This window comes from Rattus norvegicus, chromosome 2 (assembly GCF_036323735.1).
Source record: "Rattus norvegicus strain BN/NHsdMcwi chromosome 2, GRCr8, whole genome shotgun sequence".
In the NCBI taxonomy this organism is placed as follows: Eukaryota; Metazoa; Chordata; class Mammalia; order Rodentia; family Muridae; genus Rattus; species Rattus norvegicus.
The window spans coordinates 121678974-121699754 of record NC_086020.1 but is presented as its reverse complement, the minus strand read 5'-3'; the positions used below and the strand labels follow the sequence as shown (position 1 = coordinate 121699754).

At 37.2% G+C, this 20781-nt stretch overlaps 1 protein-coding gene across 13 annotated transcripts in view; it reads right to left on the bottom strand.

The window, feature by feature from the left end:
- Positions 1 to 20781, bottom strand: part of Bltp1 (bridge-like lipid transfer protein family member 1) — a 216622-nt gene that overhangs the window by 153048 nt on the left and 42793 nt on the right. For all 13 annotated transcript variants that reach the window (XM_039101992.2, XM_039101994.2, XM_039101997.2 and 10 more), the window contains exons 14-20: positions 20688 to 20779; positions 19170 to 19287; positions 5146 to 5301; positions 4391 to 4488; positions 2964 to 3142; positions 2723 to 2829; positions 1507 to 1715 (exon numbers count right to left, since the gene is read on the bottom strand). In XM_039101992.2, coding sequence (XP_038957920.1) covers positions 1507 to 1715; positions 2723 to 2829; positions 2964 to 3142; positions 4391 to 4488; positions 5146 to 5301; positions 19170 to 19287; positions 20688 to 20779 — 959 coding nt within the window. The remainder of the gene's footprint in view (positions 1 to 1506; positions 1716 to 2722; positions 2830 to 2963; positions 3143 to 4390; positions 4489 to 5145; positions 5302 to 19169; positions 19288 to 20687; positions 20780 to 20781) is intronic.

Sequence of the window (20781 nt, the reverse complement as noted above, 5' to 3'; positions counted from 1 at the left end):
TATCCAAGTATTTAAAGTATTATTCTGATTTTCCTACATTTGTAAACAAAACATTGTCTTAAACAAATTTAGTTTTGATTGAAGTTTTCTTTTTCCATTGACTATAAAATTTCATTTTACCTACTTGATCTGTGAATATGAAGGAAAATCTATTAAGTATTACCACTGTTAGTTATATTGTTCAGTATGAGAACCAAGTCAGTACTTTGGCATGTTTTGTTCTGCTGGTTACTGACTATGACTAGGTTATAAATAACAGGTCAGAGAACCTTCCCTAGGAAAGGATATTCTTTTGACTCATTTAATTAATAGAAAGACTAAAAATTATAATCCTACTACTATTAATTCAACCAGTACCTTTCCCTCTTTTCTCTAGTCCTGTCCACCTGTAAATAGCACAGATGCAACCTAAAACCTTGATCATTGTTCTTGTAAAACTGGATAAAAAGCATGAATAAAAAATAAACACTGTTGAGCTGGAGAGATGGCTCAGTGGTTAATAGCACTGACTGCTCTTCCAGAGATCCTGAGTTCAACTCCTAGTAACCACATGGTGGCTCACAGACATCTGTAATAGGATCCGATGCCCTCTTCTGGTGTGTCTAAAGACAATGACAGTGTACACTTACAAATAAATAATTCTTTTTTAAAAAGAAACACGGGGCTGGGGATTTAGCTCAGTGGTAGAGCGCTTACCTAGGAAGCGCAAGGCCCTGGGTTCGGTCCCCAGCTCCAAAAAAAAAAAAAAAAAAAAAAAAAAGAGCATTAAAAAGAAACACTGTAATATCTTAATCCCAACACTAAATTTCATGTGTATACATGTGTGCTAGAGATGTATAGTACATGACTATGTGGTGCATGCATACGCAGTGGTCGGGGAAGATGTTGAATGTCTTCCGTTGCTGCTATCCTTACTCTTTGAGAACAGTCTTACTGATCCACAGGATCACCACTCAACTAGGCTGCTTGGCCAGGATGCTTCCAGAACCACAGAAGTGCATCTGACTTCTTACGTGGGTGCTCAGGATCCCACTCAGGTGCTTATGCTTGTACAGCAAGCTCTTTTACTAACTGAGTCATTTCCACAGGCTCTAGAATATTAAATTTATAAGAACAAATGTGTTTGCTGTTCAAACTCAACACAATAGTATTCAGCTGTTTTCTTGTATTAGTGGTTTTTATTTTTGTTACTAGTTTTGTTCATTTGCTTGTTTTTTTTTTCCTTTTTTGAAAGAGATAGAGGGAGGAAAATATATAAAGTTAGGTTTGTAGGGAGGAGGGGAATATCTAAGAGGAGTTAGGAAAGGGAAAAACATGAAAAAATTATTTTCATAAAAAAAAATCTGGTCATTTGGGTGGGTGGGGGTAGGATAGAGTACAGCCAGTTACATACATAAAATACATAAACAACTATTTAAATCCAACTAGATATTCTTTATGGCCCTAATTTTCTATTATCACTGCTTAGCATATGTTTAAAAATGTAAGTTTTTCTTAAAATAATACCTTTATACATAAAAAGGCATTTAACAGAGGTCCATAGAGAGTTATCTGAGAATCTGGGGACAGTTCCATTTCTACATGAAGTTTATCAGGTGGAAGTTCTGAAGGATCAACAGGAGGGCGTGGTGAAGTGGATGGTGAAGAAACAACTCTCTCTGATGGCTTCTGGGCTGGCCTTAATACAGATAGCATTGTTTCTTCCATTTCTGACACTGGAATAAACAGACAGAGGTGAAAGATTAGTATGCCAGGAAAAAATGAAATGACTGTTTACCGGTTCTTCAAGGAAGTTATAAAAATTTCACTGTGTTTATATAAAATGAAATAATCATAAGAGTATCTGTAATATTTAACAAAAAAAGAACCCAAAACCTGAAAAACCAATAATGAAGAAAGCAAAGAACAATAAAGAATAAATTAGAATTTGGGACTCAATAAAGGTCCCATTACACATAACATTTAAGTCCCTAAAATAGAAATTCAGGTCATAATAGGCACCAACTATATTTAGACATTAAAGAAGTTGCTTTTATATACAATTATTTAAATATGCGTGATATTTTTAAATGCTGTAAGTATGGATAACTATAAAAACTGTTCTTTGAAACATAACAAATTAGAAAATACAGAGATAAAAACCACTGAACTCCTGAATTCTTTGTCCACACTCAGGAATGCATCACATTGTCTTTGATAACTTGTAGATCCCATGATAGTCGTGAAAGTGCATTAAAAACCAGCATTCCGCTCAATCAGGCATCAGAAATCTACTGTATGGCACACCACACAGCACAGCACACAGCACACAGCACACAGCACACAGCACACAGCACACAGCACACAGCACACAGCACACAGCACACAGCACACCACACGGCACACTACACTTTATACTTCAGCTTTGCTAGTTTTGCTTTGGTAAACCTTGGAAAAAATGCATCGCTTTAACTCTAAAATAAGCATAACTATATTATCCATGTCACAGAGGGCATAATAAGGGTCAAATGGCATAATAAATAAGAAAACTGCTTGATTCAAGTTTTGGTACAGGGTAAATGCTCATAAAAATTATCTATAATTATTCAAAAGTAGTTAAAAGATACAAATTCATAGGTATCTGAGAATACACACCTATCAGTTAATTTTAACTTTTGTATCTTCAATAAAGTTTTACTAAAACAGCAGTTGTTTAAAAAAGAATGATATTCAAAACACTTACATGACTGTTTTAGCTGCTCATCTGCTTTTTGTGGATAAATTGGATGCCAGGTGTAATCAATGGTAAGCATGACACTTGGGACAGTCCAGCACTCAACCCAACCGGCCCTTCCAATACAAACAACAACAAGATCTGTTCAGACACTTAACCTGTACTTGTGTAGGACACTAGCTGCAGAGAAGCTTATTTTCAAAGAGTCTCCCTGCCTGTGACAGGCCCCACAGACCACTGTCTGCCTTACTTTTCCTGGGTGACGTTGCGCCACTTTGGCTTAACTGTCTTCTGGCCACTCTGACACTCAGCAGGGACACCAGCTTCAGCAGCCATCTTATTTGGGTGACAATTCTTTACCAGCATAAATAATGAGTATTTGCTAGGGTGGCAATCTGGTAGAAATAAATGAAGATCAACATCTTCTCCCTAAAAAATAATTTATAATAATCATCAGTACATAAATATATTAGCACACTAAAAACACTTAAATCTACCTATGTATTCATGGGAACAAGTGAAAATCAAGTGATAAATTTTAAATACCATATTTACACTGAAAAGTCAGATAAATACCAGGAATAAGATTTAACAATGACTAAAATTAAATTGTTCTAGAAAATATAGAACAGATATTACAGAAAGCAATGCAGAGTTTCCAAATAGCAATTCGATGACTATTTTTGATGGTTGTTTATGGATATTACATCATATTCAATTTAAGAAAATCAAAACTTCTCTGATAGGATCAGGTAGAATATGGTCTAAAATTTCTTAACTTGACCTTGGCTGTTATAAGACTTTTTCTTATGGCTCTTCTATTCTCATTTTAATGCCTAGTTTCTCAGCACATAACACAGAGTAGGGTGGTTAAAAGAATGCTGCACCCTAAGCACACTGTCAGGGTTCAAAATCCAACTTGGCAACTCACTAGTTTGATGAAACTTTACATAACCTGTTACCCAGTTTTTATGCATCCTCCCTCCTGTAAGTCAGTATAGCTCAAATTCTCCTCAGTTTCTCATCTTCCAGCCTCTGTGTCCTGAATACTCCAATTATAGGATCATGCCCAAATACACCTCAGTGTTCTAAGATACACGTGGTGGTAACTATATCAAGAAGGCTTATAAAACCAAATGAGTTACTATGCATACAGCACTCAGAACAGTGTCTGGTTCATTAACAAAGGGTTAATAGGTGTTAATTGATCCTATCATTACTGTTGTTGTTACTACTATAATTCAAATAGTATTGTGATTGGTAACACTTATCCATATATTAACATCAGGTATGTCACAAAAATTTTGAACTTAGAAGTAGATAATTGCTGCCTTTTAGATAAACTAAAGAAAAGAACTTATGGTTGTTCTCTGAATTTATGGTTTAACTAGGAATCAAATAGGAGGAAGCACAAATTTTTTTATAACACATTATCAGTAGAACGGGCTCTACCAACAATTAAAAAAAAAGATTAAAGAGATAACAAATGAATCCTAAGAAAATAGATTGTATTTTAGGTCAATTTCTTGGGTGCTGTTAACAGGAAAGACAGAGGAGGACGCAGACACTAAAGCTCCTGCTCACTAACGGGAGAAATGGAGGGACAGGCACACCAGCTCCGGGAACTCAAACTGACTAGTAACCTGTGGAATACACAATACAACCAATTATACCTACTCTTAAGGAGAACCTAGTATTGCATGTTGCTGGAACAAAGTCCGTGAAAGGCAAAGAAAAGTCAATGTTCAGTGTTTCCCCACAGGCTGCCAGATACACTAAAAAAAGAAAAAGTAGATCTGCTTTAATATCAACAAAATTTAAATGGCAAAACTACATTAAATGTACACATAAGTAAGATTAACTGTATGGAAACATGAAAATCTCAGCCAATTCTCAATTAGTCTAATATAGGAAAATCAACTCTAGGTATAAGTGAAAGAAGAGAGAAGCAGAATCAAGGAAAGGCAGTAATGTGAGCTGACCCTGTAGAAGGTCTTCAATCGATGTGGCCCTGAGAAGAAACTGACACAGGAGAGATACTCACCATGTGTAACACTGGATGGGATGGGCATGGGGATAATGCGGGGAGAAGAACTCTCAATACTGAGAAAAGGGAGCTTCCTGATTCATACGTTCTTGTGGGCAGGCAACCTTTGTGCCACTTACATAATTTGGCCTGACTTAGCTACTGAGGAAGCAGGCACTAACAGGACCAAAAATAGATCTTGCGGCTAGAAGGGAGCTCACTTTTTCTGCAAAGGTCTAAGCGCTCCATCACTACAGGTTATCAGATTTTGTCTTAAGGGACAGACTACAAGGGCACAACATTTGATTTCTAGGACAGAGGAAAGAAGGGAGGAAGGGAATCCACGGAACTTTGACACTATTGGCACATCTTAATGAGTACTGAGCCGAATTCCTAGCATTCTTACCATTTTCCTGCTGTTTAGTGGAACAGTCAATCCAGTTATGTTGATTGGCAGCCCAAATCATTTCAAACTGATGAAACATGATTTTAAAATTCCATGTGTATGGAACAAATGAGAAAATGTCTGGAGCATTATCACTAGACCAGTCTTGAATTAGATCTAAAAATATTAGAGAACAAAAAGCAAAATCAACTGAAGACACATGTGCACACGCATACACGCACACACTTTCTAATTATTCAAAAATTCTTTTGCACATTAAAGAAAAAGAATCTTTATACTTGTATACCTATTTCTTTCAATCCTCTTCTTCTTATGTTGATTTCTAACTTTTTTATGAGGGGCTTGCTATTTTATAAGTGAAATCTATTGCACTTTAATAAATGTTCTTAATAACAAATACAGCTAAGCATAGTAGTAAACACATGTAATCTCAGCACTCAGGAGCCAGAGGTACAACATCTCTGTGAATTCCAGGCCAGCCAACATGCATAAGTGAGACCCTGTCTTAAAAATGTGAAAAAAACTATATATATATACATATATATATATATATACACATATATATATGTATATGTATATATGTATATATGTGTATATATACACATATATGTATATGTATATATGTATATATATGTATATATATGTACATATATATGTATACACACACACACACACACACACACACACACACACACAGAGTTACGCCACTGTTTCAGATGAAACACTAGAGTTTCAGATAAACATTTTTCACATTTGTTCATGAAATAAAAATCTACTGAGTGCCTAGTATGTGGCTGCCTTTGTTCTAGATTCTGGGACTGCAATGAAATAAACAGTCTCAAAAAAAAAAAAGGAATGTGGTCATCTTAAAAGTACAAAACAATCATCACTGCTTATGAGTTATGGTTAATTTGTTGCTTAAAGGTGTTATATAAATGTTTATTATTATTATTATAACTATTATAATTGTGTGTATGGGTCAGACCATAATCATGCCACAGTGCACGTATGAGGAGTATGTTATGGAGTCAGTTTTCTTCTCTCACCTTCACATAGGTTACAGGGATCAAACTCAAATCCCCAGACTTATGCAGAAAGCACCGTTATATGCTGAACCACCTCACCGGTCCCTAATTGCTGCTTTAAAATTTGTGTTCAGAGATGTAGTCTGTTTCCTTTGGAATCTTAATTGTCTTTTAAATCCAGAAGCAAAGGCTCTCTGACTGATAACACCAGCTCTAGTGTACAGTACTCCCACAACCTTTTCTTCTGGCTTCCTATCACCTGTATGTACTGTTACTCATTAATACCTTTGAAAAATAGCTCTGATCGTAAAGGTGTCAAATCATCTTAGTACACACATAGTATATAGAAACCCTGATGCTATATGCACAAAACTAGGTAAGTGTGTTTGACTTTGACATCAGACCATAATAAATTCAAGTTTTGGCTTTATTTTATTAGTGATGTAATTTGTGTTATTTTCTGCTATATAAGAGAACAATTTTCCTAACTTATTAGAAAAATGAAGATGATCTGTGTGATATTTTAATAAATAATGGCAACTATATAAGCACTTCATAAATAGAATGATAACACTGAGGATACTCTAAGGAAAATTACAGGTAAAACTTAAATATTAAATGTCATTTTATTTTTATAGAGCATCTTTGAATTGAAAGAATTTGAGTTAGAATCATTACAGAAAGGGGGTGTAAATGTGTGATTTCATTTAAAAATGAGCTGCCATGTACATCCATATCAATTAAAGACACTTAATAAAATACCAATCTAACTGGAATTGACTCCATTAAGATATAAACAAATAAAATGAAAAGTATATGACTATTAACTTTTTCTATTAATAGAAAAAGGAAATTTTAATATATCAAATTTACTTTAAATACATCTTTATTTCATTTAAAAATTATAGTGGGTAGCCATCCCTTATTACCCTATGCTTACCTTTAAACACACAAACATACACATACACACACACACATACACACACAGACAGACAGAGAGAGAGAGAGAGAGAGAGAGAGAGAGAGAGATGTTTACTTTCTAACAAAGTAATTCATCATCTTCTAGGCTGACTTCTTTTCTTCTTAATAAACTCAATTTTTCATGGCTCAGAATTTCTATTCAAACTACATATCTTGTCTGAAATTAATATAGCCATCTCTCCCTAACCACAGTTTCAATATACTGTGGGTTAAAAATATTTTTATTTTAAACATACAGAAGTTTTCCCTGTCTTTATATTTCAAATAATACAAGTAATTTTACAAAATATCTACACTGCGATAAGAATTTTAAGTAATCTGTAGATTAATGAAGATTACTGCACAGAAGTATATACAATCTATACGTAAGAACCACATCATCTCATAGACGGCATTAAGCATCTACAGATTTTCTACCACAAAACGAATGACCTATGGATATCAAAGAATGACTCCTGCCTTACATTCATAACCTTACTGATGAAGGTAAATAACCATTATTAATGGCATATACTACCAGAGGCACAAGGTCCGTAGTCCAAATACTGATCTTAAATGTATCCTCTAATTCTGCCTCAATAATTCTATTGTAACTAAAGAAATACATAATGGAGTATTTAAAAACAATTAATATTTTTGAGATATCTAGATTAAATTAAAGAACAACTTTAAAGTAAAATTTTTCATATCACAGAGTTTAATTCCTCTGTTTTTAATATTGCAGATGCAAAAATGAAATGCCTGAAAAAAGTAATATAAAGTGTTAAATACCTGAAAATAGGAAAAGTCTTTAAAGATTTTATAGTAAAACACAGTAAAGCAAATGTTCTATTTCCATGGGGCAGCTGTCAATTCTTGTCTCCAAGGAGGCAGGCTCCAGACAGAAACACCCAGGCCAGTTGTCACCAAAGATAACAAGATAGCAACAGGCAAGCACAAGAACATAAGCAACAGAAGCCAAAATATTTTGACACCAACAGAACCCATTTCTTTCACCACAGGAAGCTCTGGGAACCCCAACACATCTGAAAAGCATGATGCTGAAATAAAATTCCATCTCATGAAGATGTCAGAGAGCCTTAAGGAGGATATAAATAACTCGCTTAAAGAAATACAGGAATATACAGCCAAACAGATAGACACTCTTAATGAGGGAACAAATAAATCCCTTAAAGAAATACAGGAAAATACAATCAAACTTGTGAAGGATTTAAACAAAGTGGTCCAAGACCTAAAAATAGAAGGAGAAACAATAACGAAATCATAAATGCAGGCAACCCTGGAGATAGAAAACCCAGGAAAGAGATCAGGAGCTACAGATGTAAACATCACCAACAGAATACAAGAGATAGTCTCAGGCATAGAAGATACCACAGAAGATACGAAGCATAAAAAAATCCTATCCCAAAACATCCAAGAAATCCAACACAATGAGACCAAACCTAAGAATAATAGGAATAGAAGAGAGCAAAGATTCCCAGCTCAAAGGGCCAGAAAATATCTTTAACAAAATCTTAGAAGAAAACTTCCCCAACCTAAAGAAAGAGATGGTCATAAACATACAATCAGCCTACAGAACATAAAATAGATTCGTCAAGAAATGAAAATCCTCCTAAAAGCAATAAGGTCCTAGACAAATGACATGCAGATTCTAAGAGAACACAAATGCCAGCCCAAGCTACTATAACCAGCAAAACTCTCAATCATCAGAGATGAAGAAATCAAGATATTCCATGACAAAACCAAATTTAAACAATATCTATCTACCAATCCAGCCCTACAAAGGATTCAGAAAAAAAAAAACTCCAACATAAGGAGTATCTACACCAAAGAGAAGACAAGGCAATGAATCATCTCATAACAAACCCAAAAGAAGAGAATAATATGCACATCATACCACTTCTAACAAAAAATAACAGGAAACAACAATCACAGGTCTTTAATATCTCTCAAGATCAATGGACTCAATTCTCCAATAAAAAGACATAGGCTACCAGAATAAAAATACAAGCAGGATCCAGCATTTTGCTGCAGACCAGAAACACGCCTCAGTGAAAAAGACAGACACTGTCTCAGAGTAAAAGGCTAGAAAAATTGTTCTAAGCAAATGGTCCCAAGAAACAAATTGGAGTGCACGTTCTAATATCTTTCAACCAAAAGTTATCAAAAGAGATGGGAAGGACACTGCATACTCATATAAGGAAAAATCCACCAAGATAAAGTCTCAATTTTGAACATCTATGCCCCAAATGAAAGAGCACCCACATTCATAAAAGAAATGTTACTGAAGCTCTAAAACATGCATTGTGCAACACACAATAATAGTGGGAGACTTTAACACCCCAGTCTCACCAATAGACAGGTCAATGAAACAGAAACTAAACAGAGACAATGAAACTAAAAGAAGTTATGAAACAAATGTATTTAACAAATATATACAGAATATACTTAAAACAAAAGAATATACCTTCTTCTCAGCATCTCATGGTACCTTCTCCATAACATACATTATAATCAGTCACAAAAAAGGCTCAACAGATACAAAGAGACTGAAATAATCCTATGTATCCTATCAGATCACCATGGACTAAGGCTAGACTTCAATAACATCGAAAACAACAAAAAGCCCACATATTCATGGAATATGAACAACTCTTTATTCAATAACTCAGTCAGGGAAGAAATAAAGAAATTAAAGACTTTCTAGAATTCAATGAAAATAAAGACGCAGCATACCCAAAATTATGGGACACAATGAAAGCAGTGTTAAGAGGAAAACTCATAGCACTGAGTGCCCTGGTAAAGAAACTGGAGAGATCCTACACCAGCAATTAACAGCACACCTGAGAACTTTAGAACAAAAGGAATCAAACAAACCCAAGAGGTTTAAATAAAGGAATTAATAAAACTCAGAGTAGAAATCAACCAGTTAGAAACAAAGAGAACGATACAAAGAATCAACAAAACCAAAAGCTGGTTCTTTGACAAAATCAGCAAGATAGATAAAGCCTTAGCCAAACTAACTAAAGGACAGAGACAGTATCCAGAATTGAAAAAAAGAAAAAAGAAAGAAATGAAAAGGGAGACCGAAAAAAAACCTGAGTAAATTCATAAAATCATCACATCTTACTACAAAAGCCTATAATCAACAAAACTGGAAAATCTAGATGAAATGGATACACATACCAAAGTTAAATCAACAGCAGGTAAACTATCTAATCAGACCTATAAATTCTGAAGAAACAAAAACAGTTATTAAAAACCTCTCAAACAAAAAAAGGCCAGGGACAGATGGTTTTAGTGGAGAATTCTACCAGACCTTAAAAGAAGAGCTAATACCAATACACCCACACTATTCACCAAATTAGAAACAGAAGGAATACTATTTAATTCAATCTATGAAGCCATAGTTACTGTTACCTAAACCACACAAAGAGCCAACAAAGAAAGAAAACTTCATACCAACTTCACTAATGAATATCAGTGCAAAAATACTCAATAAAATTCTCACAAACCGAATCCAAGAACACATCACAACCAGCATTCACCATGACCAAATAGGTTTCATCCCAGGGATGCAGGGATGGTTCAATGTACAAAAATCCATTAATGTAATCCACTATATAAACAAACTCAAAGAAAAAAATCACATGACCATCTGATTAAATGCTGAAAAAGCCTTTGACAAAATACAGCTCCCCGTCATGTAAAAAGTCTTGGAGAGATCAGGAATTCAAGGCCCATACCTAAACATAATATAAGCAATATACAGAAGGCCAACAGCCAATATCAAAATCAATGGAGAGACACTACAAGCAATCCCACTAAAACCAGGGGCTAGACAAGGCTGCCCACTCTCTCCCTGGTTATTCAAAATAGCAATCAAGTTCCAGCTAGAGCAATTAGACAACAAAAGGAGATCAAGAGGATACAAATTGGAAAAGAAGTAGTAAAGGTATCACTATTTGAGGATGATATAATAGTATACACAATCAATTCCAAAGAAAATACCAGAGAACTTCTACAGCTGAGAAACAAGTTCAGCAAAGTGGCTGAATATAAAGTTCATCAGTAACCTTCCTCTACATAAAGGATAAATGGGCTGAGAAAGAAAATAGGGAAACAACACCCTTCACAATAGTCACAATAAAAATATCATGGTGTAACTCTGGGCAAACAAGTAAAAGATCTGTATGACAAGAACTTCAAGTCTCTGAAGAAAGAAATCAAAGACCTCAGGAGATGGAAAGATCTCCCATGCTCACGGATTGGTAGGATTAACATAGTAAAGATGGCCATCCTACTAAAAACAACCTACAGATTCAATGACTTCCCCATCAAAATTCCAACACAACTTCTCACAGACATTCAAAGAGCAATTTTCAACTTCATATAAAGAAAAACAAAATACCCAGGAGAGCCAAAACAATTCTCAACAATAAAAGATCTTCTGGGGGAATCACTATCCCTGACCTCATACTACAGAGCAATAGTAATTAAAAAAAAAACAAAAACAAAAACAAAAAAACAACAACAACAAAAAAAAAAAAACTACATGGTATTGGTACAGAGACAGACAGGTCAATCAATGGAATAGAATCAGTGACCCTGCAGTAAACCCACGCGTATATGAACGCTTGATCTTTGACAAAGAAGCCAAACCCATATAGTGGAAAAAAGAAAGCATCTTCAACAAACAGTGCTGGTCTAACCGGTGGTCTGCATGTAGAAGAATACAAATTGATCCATATTTATCTCCCTGTACAAGGCTCAAATCCAAGCGGATCAAGGACCTGCACATAAAACCAGATACATACACTGAATCTAATGGCAGCCTACACATTGAGAAAAGCTCTTCACTAGTCCTACATCTGATAGAAGGCTAATATCCAAAATACACAAAGAGCTCAAGAAGTTAGACTCCAATAAACCAAATAACCCAATTAAAAAATGGAGTACAGAGCTAAATAGATTTCTCAACAGAGGAATCATAAATGGCTGAGAAGCACGTAAAGAAATGTTCAACATCCTTGGACATCAGGGAAATGCAAATCAAAACAATCCTGAGATTATACCTCACACCAGTCATAATGGCTAAAATCAAAATCTCAAGCCACAGAACATGCTAGCAAGATGTGGAGAAAAAGGAACACTCGTCTATTGTTGGTGGGATTGCAAACTGGTACAACCCCTCTGGAAATCAATCTGGCAGTTCCTCAGAAAATTAGAAATAGTTCCACCTGTAGACCTAGCTATCCCACACCTAGGCATATAGCCAAAAACTGTTTCACCATACCACAAGGTCACATGTTCCACTATGTTCATAGCACCCCTATTTGTGATAGCCAGAAGTTGGATACTATCCAGATGTCCCTAAACAGAAGAATGGATACAAAAAATGTACTTCATTTACACAACGAAGTACTATTCAGCCATTAAATAGGAGAACATCATAAATTTTGCAGGCGAATGGATGAAACTAAAAATATCATCCTGAGTGAAGTAACCCAGACCAAAAAGGACATGTGTGGTATGTTGATAAGTAGATATTAGTCAAAAAGTTCAGAATACCCATGATACAACTCACATACTGTAGGAAACTTAACAAGAAGGAAGGCCCAAATGTGGATACCTGAAACCCACTTAGAAGGGGAACAAAATAATCATGGAAGGCAGAGGGAAGGAGGAACCTAGGTAGGAGGGGAGGGGGGAGGGGGAAAGGAAAGTCAGGATCAGGAATGAAGAGAGATAGGAGAATGAATTGAAATATGCAGTAGTTGGGGGTAGGGAACAGCAAAACCTCTAGAAAGTCTCAAAGACCTGGGATGTTAGAATCTTCCTGTACTCAATGGGGACTAATATCCAAAATATAAAAAGAACTTAGCCCAAATAGTGGGGAGAAAGAACCGGAAGAGACCACCTCTAATAGATAGACATGGCCCCAGTTGAGATAGAGAGCCACCCACTGATCTTCAAAATTGCTTTGAATTGTTTCTGTCTAAAGGAAATGCAGAGACAAAAAATGGAGCAGAGACTGAAAGAAAGTTCACCCAGTGACTGGCCCAACTTGGGATCCATCCCATGTGCACATATCAAATCTGACACTATTACTGAGGCCATATTATGCGTGCAGACAGGAGCCTGGCATGACTGTCCTCTGAGAGGATCTACCAGCACCTTACTAAGACAAATGCAGATACTCAAAGCCAACCATTAGATTAAGGTCAGGGACCTCAATGGAGGACTTAGAGGAAGGACTGAAGGAGCTGAAGGGGATGGCAACCTCATCAGAAGAACAACAGTGTCAACTAACCCGTACCCCTCAGAAGTCTCAGAGATTAAATCAGAAAGCAAGGAGCATACAAGGGCTGGTTTGTGTACATGGGCACATGCGTAGCAGAGGACTGTATGGCCTCAGTGGGAGAGGATGTGCTTAATCCTATGGAAACTTGATGCCCCAAGGAAAAGGGATGCTGGGGGGAGTGAGGTGGGGATAGGTGGAGGAACCCCCTCTCAGAGATGGGGAAGAAGGGTGACAGGGTGAAAAAACCAGAGAGGGAACCAGAAAGGGGGCAACTTTTAGAATGTAAAATAAACTAATTTAATTTTTAAAAAATGGTTAAAGAATCAAAAACAAAAACAAAAACAAAAAAAAACCTAAAAAACAAAAATAAAAAAAAAAATAGTCCCTTTCCTTTGATATTCTCAACCAAAACAAAGTAAGAAAGCATTTCACAGCAGCCTACAGAATGGAAAAGACTTTCAGCCACTCCACATCTGACAGAGGACTAATATCCAAAATACAAAAAGAACTCAAGAAAGTAGACATCAATAAACCAAATAATTCAATTTAAAAATGGGTTACAGGTATAAAGAGAATACTCATCAAAGGATTCTCAAATGGCTGAGAAAAACTTAGAAGAAATGTTCATGTTTTTGAAGAATTGTGTTGGGATTTTGATAGGGACAGCTGAATCTGTAGATTGCCTTTGGTAGGATGGCCATTTTTACTATGTTAATTCTGCCAATCCATGAGCAGAGGAGATCTCTCCATTTTCTGAGATCTTCTTTGATTTCTTTCTTGAGAGACTTGAAGTTCTTATCACAAAGGTCTTTCACTTGTTTGGTTAGAATTGCCCCAAGATATTTTAAATTATCTGTGGCTATTATGAAGGGAATTGTTTCCCTAATTTATTTCTCAACCTGTTTATCACTTGTATAAAGGAAGGCTACTGATTTATTTGAGTTAATTTTATATCTGGCTACTTTGCTGAAGTTGTTTATCAGAAGTTCTCTGGTGGAACTTTTGGGCACTTATGTATACTATCATATCATCTGTAAATAGTGATACTTTTAATTCTTCTTTGCAAATTTGTATCCTCTTGATCTTTTTTTGTTGTTTTACTGTTCTTGCTAGCACTTCAAGTACTATATTGAATAGATATGGTAAGAGTGAGCAACTTTGTCTTGTTCCAGATTTTAGTGGGATTGCTTCAAGTATCTCTCCATTTAATTTGATATTGGCTGTTGGTTTGCGTAAATTGCTTTTATTATGTTTAGGTAAGGGCCTTGAATTCCTGATACTTTTGAATTCTCCAATACTTTTAACATGAAGGGGTGTTGAATTTTGTTAAATGCTTTTTCTGTATCTAAGGAGATAATCATGTGATTTTTTTTCTTTGAGTTGTTTTATATGGTGGATTATGTTATGGATTTTCATATATTGTACCAATCTTGCATCCCTGGAATGAAGCCTACTTGATGGTGGTGAATGATGGTTTTGACATGTTCTTGGATTCAGTTTGCAAGAATTTTAGTGGGTATTTTTGCATCGATATTCATAAACAAGATTGGTCTGAAGTTTTCTTTTATTGGTAGGGTCCTTGTGTGGTTTAGGTATCAGAGTAATTGTGGCTTCCTAGAATGCATTAGGTAGTGATAGTCTGTTTCTATTTTATGGAATAGTTTGAGGAATATTGGTATCTGGTCTTCTTTGACGGTCAGGTAGAACTGAACTAAATCCATCTGGCCCTGAGATGTTTTTGGTTAGGAGGTTTTTAATGACTTCTTCTATTTCCTTATGGAATACAGGCCTGTATAGAAAGTTTACCTGCTCTTGACTTAACTTTGGTATGTGGTATCTGTCTAGGAAACCACCCACTTCATCTGGATTTTCCAATTTTGTTGAGTATAGGCTTTTATAGTAGGATCTGATGATTTTTTTGAATTTCCTCCGTTTCTGTTGTTTTGTCTCCCTTTTCATTTCTGATTTTATTAATCTGGATACTGCCTCTGGGCTCTTTAGTTAGTTTGGCTAGGGGTTTATCTATCTTGTTGATTCTGTCAAAAAGACAGCTTTTTGTTTTGCTGATTCTTTGTATTGTTCTCTTTGTTTCTATTTGGTTGATTTCAGCCCTGAGTTTGACTATTTTCTGCCTTCTACTCCTCTTGGGTGAGTTTGCTTCCTTTTTTTCTAGAGCTCTCAGGTGTGCTATTAAGTTGCTAGTGTAAGATCTCTCCAGTTTCTTTACCAGTGCAGTTAGTGCTATAAATTTTCCTTTTAGCACAGCTTTCATTGGAAAGAGCAATTCTCAAATTCATCTGGAAAGGAAAAAAACCCAGAATAGCAAAAACAATTCTTAACAATAAAAGAATGACTGGGGGAGTCACCATCTCTAACCTCAAGCTCTACTACAGAGCAATAGTGATAAAAACTGCATGGTATTGGTACAGAAACAGACAGATTGATCAATGGAATAGAATTGGAGACCCAGAAAAAAAACCACACGCTTACGCACACTTGATCTTTGACAAAGAAGCTAAAAATATACAATGGAAAAAATAAAGCACCTTCAATAAATGGTGCTGGTCTAACTGGCTGGCTGTTCATAGAAAAATAAAAATAGACCCATATTTGTCACCATGCACAAAGTTCAAGTCCAAGTGGATCAAGGGTCTCAACATAAAACCAGATACACTGGATATAATAGAAGAGAAAGTGGGGAAGAGCCTTGAACTCATTGGCACAGGCAGAAATTTCCTAAAAAGAATTCCAATGGCTCATGCTCTAATATCAAGAATTGATAAATTGGACCTTATGAAACTGGAAGGCAAAGGACATAGTCAGTAAGACAAATTGGCAAACCATAGATTGGGAAAAAATCTTCACTAACTCCACATGTGATAGCAGGTTAATATCCAAAATAATGTGGTTCATTTATACAATGGAATACTACTCAGCTATTAAGCAAGGACATTCTGAGTTTTGCAGGCAAATGGATGGAACTAGAAAATGTCATTGTGAGTGAGGTACCTCAGACCCAAAAGTACAGGCACAGTATATTCTCACTAATAAGTGAATATTAGCCAAAAAAAAAAAAAAGTACAGAAAGAATACCCAAGATACAGTTCACAGAACTCAAAAAGATCAACAAGCTGAAGGGCCTAAGAGAGGACGCCTCAGTCCCACTTGGGAGGGAGAAGAAAGCAACCACAAAGGAGGAGAGAGGGAGGGAGGGAAAGGGGATGGGGGGGGGTTGTTGAGAGGGGAACATGATCTGGTATTGGGTGGGGGAAAAGGACTGAAGCCCTGAGGGCCAGCAGAAAGAAAGGAAACAGGCAACTTGGGAGGTAGGAGGTTGGGAAGACTGTCCAGAATGTAACAGAGACCTTGGAAGTGAGAGACTCTCAAGACTCAAAGAGAGGGACTGTAGATGAAAGGCCCTACGTGGGGAGAGGGAACTTGTTGAGCCCACTTCCAGCAGAAAGACAGGGCATCAAGTGATGGATAGGGTTACTATCCCACAGTCAAAACTCTGACCCATAACTCTTCCTGTCTGAAAGAAGTGCAGGGATGGAATGGAGAGGAGCCTGAGGAAAAGGAGGTCCAGCAACAGGCCCAAAGTGGGTTCCAGCTCAAGGGGTGGCCCCAAGTCTGAAGCTATGGGGTGCTCACAAAAAGGGACCTAGCATGACTGCCCTCCAAAAGACCCAACAAGCAGCTGAAAGGTCAGATGCAGATGTATGCACCCAACCATTGGACAGAAGCTGCTGACCCCTGTGGTTGAATTAGGGAAAAGCTGGAGGGGCTGAGGGAGAGGGCTACCCTGTAGGAGGACCAGCAGTCTCAGCTAACCTGGACCCCCGAGATCTCTCAGACACTGGATCACCAACCAGACAGCATACACCAGCTGAGATGAGGCCTCCAACACATATACAGCAGAGGACTCCAGGTCTGGGTTCAGTCAGAGAAGATGTGCCTAACCCTCAAGAGACTGGAGGCCCCAGGAAGTTTAGAGGTCTGGTAGGGTGGGTGGGTGGGGACATCCTTGTGGAGATGGGAGTGGGAGTGCTGAGGGCCGGGGAAAAGGTATGGGATGTGGAACCCTGGGGTGGGGGCAAGTGGACCAGGAGGGGAATAAAATCTGGAGTGTAAAAATAAATAAATAAAGTAATTAATTAAAAAAGAAATGTTCAGCATCCTTAGCCATCAATGAAATACAATCAAAATGACTCTGAAAGTTCATCTCTGTCAGTCAAAACCACAAGTGACAGCCCATGCCAGCAAGGATGTGGCAAGAACACTCCTGAATGGCTAGTGGGAGGGCTGTACCGTCACCTTAGAACTCAATACATCATTCCTCAGAAACTGGCAATTTACCTATCTCAAGATCAAGCAATACTACCCCTGGACATATACTAAAAGGTGCCCTACTACGCCACAAGGACACTTGATCAATTATGTTCTCAGCAGCTTTACTTGTAATAGCCAGAAACTGGACAACCTAGATGTCCTTCAACCAAACAATGGGCTAAAAAAATAAAAAAAAAAAAACAAACATTAATACAATGGAGTATTGCTCAGCTGTTAAAAAAAATGGCATCAGGAAATTTGCTGGCAAATGGACGAAACCAGAAAAACCATCCCAGTGAAAAACCAGCCATGGTCAGTGCTCACTTGTAAGTGGATATCAGCTGTAAAGTGAAGGAGAGACATGCTACAGTGTGCAGGCTCAGAGAGGCTAAGGAACAGAAGGGCTGGAGGGTCTTCCTAGGAAGGGGAAATAGAATACATTTTGTGGGTGCTCGAGGTGAGTGGGGAAGGATGGGGTGGGGAGACTGAGGGAGAGAATATTAGGAGAGAACTGGGGGACATTTCAGAAGTAGGGTAAAAACCTAGTGCAATGGAAACTCCAGGGAATCTACACTAGCAAAGATTCCTAGTAACTGGGGGACATGAAGCCTGAACTGGCCATCCTCTCTAACCAAGCAAGGCCTCACGTAGAGAGACAGGGACACCAACTCAGCCACAAAAATCTCCAACTTACAGTTTGCCATCCCTGCAGGATGTGCTGGGACCAGAGCCTAGTATAATTGTCATCAGAGAAACCAGAGACTTCATGCAGCAACAGATGGGGACAGATGCAGAGTCCCACACCAAACTTAGGCAGAGTTCAGGGAGTCCTGTGAAGCGGAGGAAAGATTGGAGGAGCCAGAGGATCAAGGACACCACAAGAACAAGGCCCACAGAATCAACGGATTGGGACTCAAATGGGCTCACAGAGATCAGGGAGCCCGTATGGTCTGACCTAGGGCCTCTGCATCTTTTATGTTTCTGTAGTTTGAGAATTTTGTGGGATTCTTAACAGTGTGGACAGGGGATGTCTCTGGGAGGTGTTTTCTCTTACTCGGTTAACCCATCTATTGATGTTAGAATATGTGCCTGGTTGTATGGTAGATTTTTATGCTATATTTGGTTGATGTCCCTGGAAGGCCTGTTCTTTTCTGAGGAAAGGTGGGGGAGAGGGCATGGATCCAGGAGAAAGGGAGGAGGGGAGGAAGGGGAACTGCAGTATGGGATATAACATATGAGAGAATAATAAATGAAGAAAATTATAGGAAAAGGAAAGCATACATCATATCATTTTATCAGTCCCTATATTAAATGTAAAAGTGAAACCCACAGAATATGCATAAGCTCACCACAACAAATTACTCTCTATATTTACCAGAAATTACCTGTAAAGAAGTTCTTCTGGGCAAAGATGAAGTGGTATGTGGCTTTATAAACCTCCAATTCACACTGCCATGTCTGTGGCATGTTCCAAATTCTGGGGTAGCTGGCATTGATGTGAAACTGCAAAGCAAATGTTAGAGCTTCAAATATGACAATGCTAACAGCACTGAAAATGGAGTCACTCACTCTAGTGAGTAATTAAAACTTATTACCCCGACTTTTAAAACTGCTATAAAAGGTCAGTTTCTCTGGTCAATACCCAGATCTTTGAAAATATTAAGCTTTGATGTCGCAAAATTCTCTGAGAGCAAAGAAACATTCTCTAGTTTTAGCAACAGCAGCTAATGCAGCAGGTAACAAACAGCCCATGTGCCCACTCCTCCTTTGTTGAAGGAAGGAAGGTGGAACTCCAGCATAGCAGCATAGCAGCATAGCAGCATACGTCCTGACCTTGGCATTTCTGCAAAGGGAAAAGCTGCCCGCCTAGGAAGAGCACTGTTTTGCATAGCCCCATTTATCAGCAATAGCTTGAGAACTCTAACACATGCCAAACTGTTGAATTTGATCATTTAAATATTATATTTTTACATAATAACAGATTTTCTATAGTAATTTTGTATTATTCATATGCTGCCTACATGTTTTTATACTTATACTCCAAGAAAATAAGTTGGTTGTTTTTGTTTTTGTTTTTGTCTACTGTGACATCAACTTAACCCAAACCAACAGAAAAGAATGCACTAAAGGCTAAAACAACATACCTGATTATTTGTGCATGCTGTCCTAGATGATTATTATCTCAATCTCTCTCTCTGTGTCTGTCTCTGTCTCTCTGTCTCTGTCTCTGTGTGTGTGTGTGTGTGTGTGTGTGTGTGTGTGTGTGTGTGATTTTCTTACTGGTTGTGAAATTTTCGTCTTGATTACACATCCTAGTGTATAAGATGTTGGCTTATAACAAGTAATTAAGAACCTTATGACATCATCTTATATAAATGAATCTTCTGTTAACACCAAACATTCTACAGAGTAGGTTGTTGTTGTTGTTGTTGTTGTTGTTACTGCCCTTTTATAAAGTAACAGATTAATGAGCACCCAATCTGAAATTTAAACCAGGGGCACTTCCAAACATCCAGGGTACCATCAAGATCTTTTTCCTTAAAACTTAGTCACTGACTTAGGACAAAAATTAAAATTAATTAAGCCCTGAGAGAAGCCCAATAGAGCCAGCACATGTGATCAAAAATTACCTTCCTTACAATTTAGGAAAAACACATGAAATTTAAAAATTACATCCTAACAAGTTTTGGGACCCTCTAGCACTTCCTACGTATCAGAAACAGAACAATATAGGAACGCCAAAAGCAGTACACAGCACCTCTCTTCTCAAGTTTGGTATAGCCAGAGTACTTACTTGACAGTTCTTAAATAAGAATACAAATATTTTTTTGAAATTTTACATTATAAAATTATAACTAAATCTGTAAGTACTAAATGAATACATATCATATATCTAGACTTACTGCTAACATTTCTGCCTCTAAAAGGGTCCGATACTGCATACTGGTAGTGGCATCAACATGTAAGAGTTGTCCTTTAATTGCAGGGGTATAACCT